We start from the raw sequence: 534 nt of genomic DNA, 5'->3' as shown, positions 1-534 counted from the left end.
CAAGCGGCAGCTGGTCTACGTGTTCACCACGTGGCGCTCGGGCTCGTCGTTCTTCGGCGAGCTCTTCAACCAGAACCCCGAGGTGTTCTTCCTCTACGAGCCGGTGTGGCACGTGTGGCAAAAGCTGTACCCGGGGGACGCCGTGTCCCTGCAGGGGGCGGCGCGGGACATGCTGAGCGCGCTCTACCGCTGCGACCTCTCCGTCTTCCAGCTGTACAGCCCGGCGGGCAGCGGGGGGCGCAACCTCACCACGCTGGGCATCTTCGGCGCCGCCACCAACAAGGTGGTGTGCTCGTCGCCGCTGTGCCCCGCCTACCGGAAGGAGGTGGTGGGGCTGGTGGACGACCGCGTGTGCAAGAAGTGCCCGCCGCAGCGCCTGGCGCGCTTCGAGGAGGAGTGCCGCAAGTACCGCACGCTGGTCATCAAGGGCGTGCGCGTCTTCGACGTGGCGGTGTTGGCGCCGCTGCTGCGAGACCCCGCCCTGGACCTCAAGGTCATCCACCTGGTGCGCGACCCGCGCGCGGTGGCGAGCTC

The 534-nt window shown here is 69.3% G+C and overlaps 1 protein-coding gene across 1 annotated transcript in view; it reads left to right on the top strand.

Annotated features, from left to right (window-relative positions):
• Nucleotides 1–4: 4 nt before the first annotated feature.
• CHST2 (carbohydrate sulfotransferase 2) overlaps nt 5–534 on the top strand; it is a gene marked incomplete at its 5' end in the record, with an annotated part of 1,727 nt that continues 1,197 nt past the window's right edge. Inside the window, 1 exon segment of the mRNA XM_008064177.1 lies at nt 5–534. This exon segment is cut by the window's right edge and continues 7 nt beyond it. Coding sequence (XP_008062368.1) covers nt 5–534 — 530 coding nt within the window.

The sequence above is a fragment of the Carlito syrichta genome, unplaced genomic scaffold (genome assembly GCF_000164805.1).
Source record: "Carlito syrichta isolate Samal-C Ts95f unplaced genomic scaffold, Tarsius_syrichta-2.0.1 Scaffold100616, whole genome shotgun sequence".
NCBI lineage: Eukaryota > Metazoa > Chordata > Mammalia > Primates > Tarsiidae > Carlito > Carlito syrichta.
The sequence above is the reverse complement of the archived record's forward strand: the minus strand, read 5'-3'. Positions and strand labels throughout refer to the sequence as shown.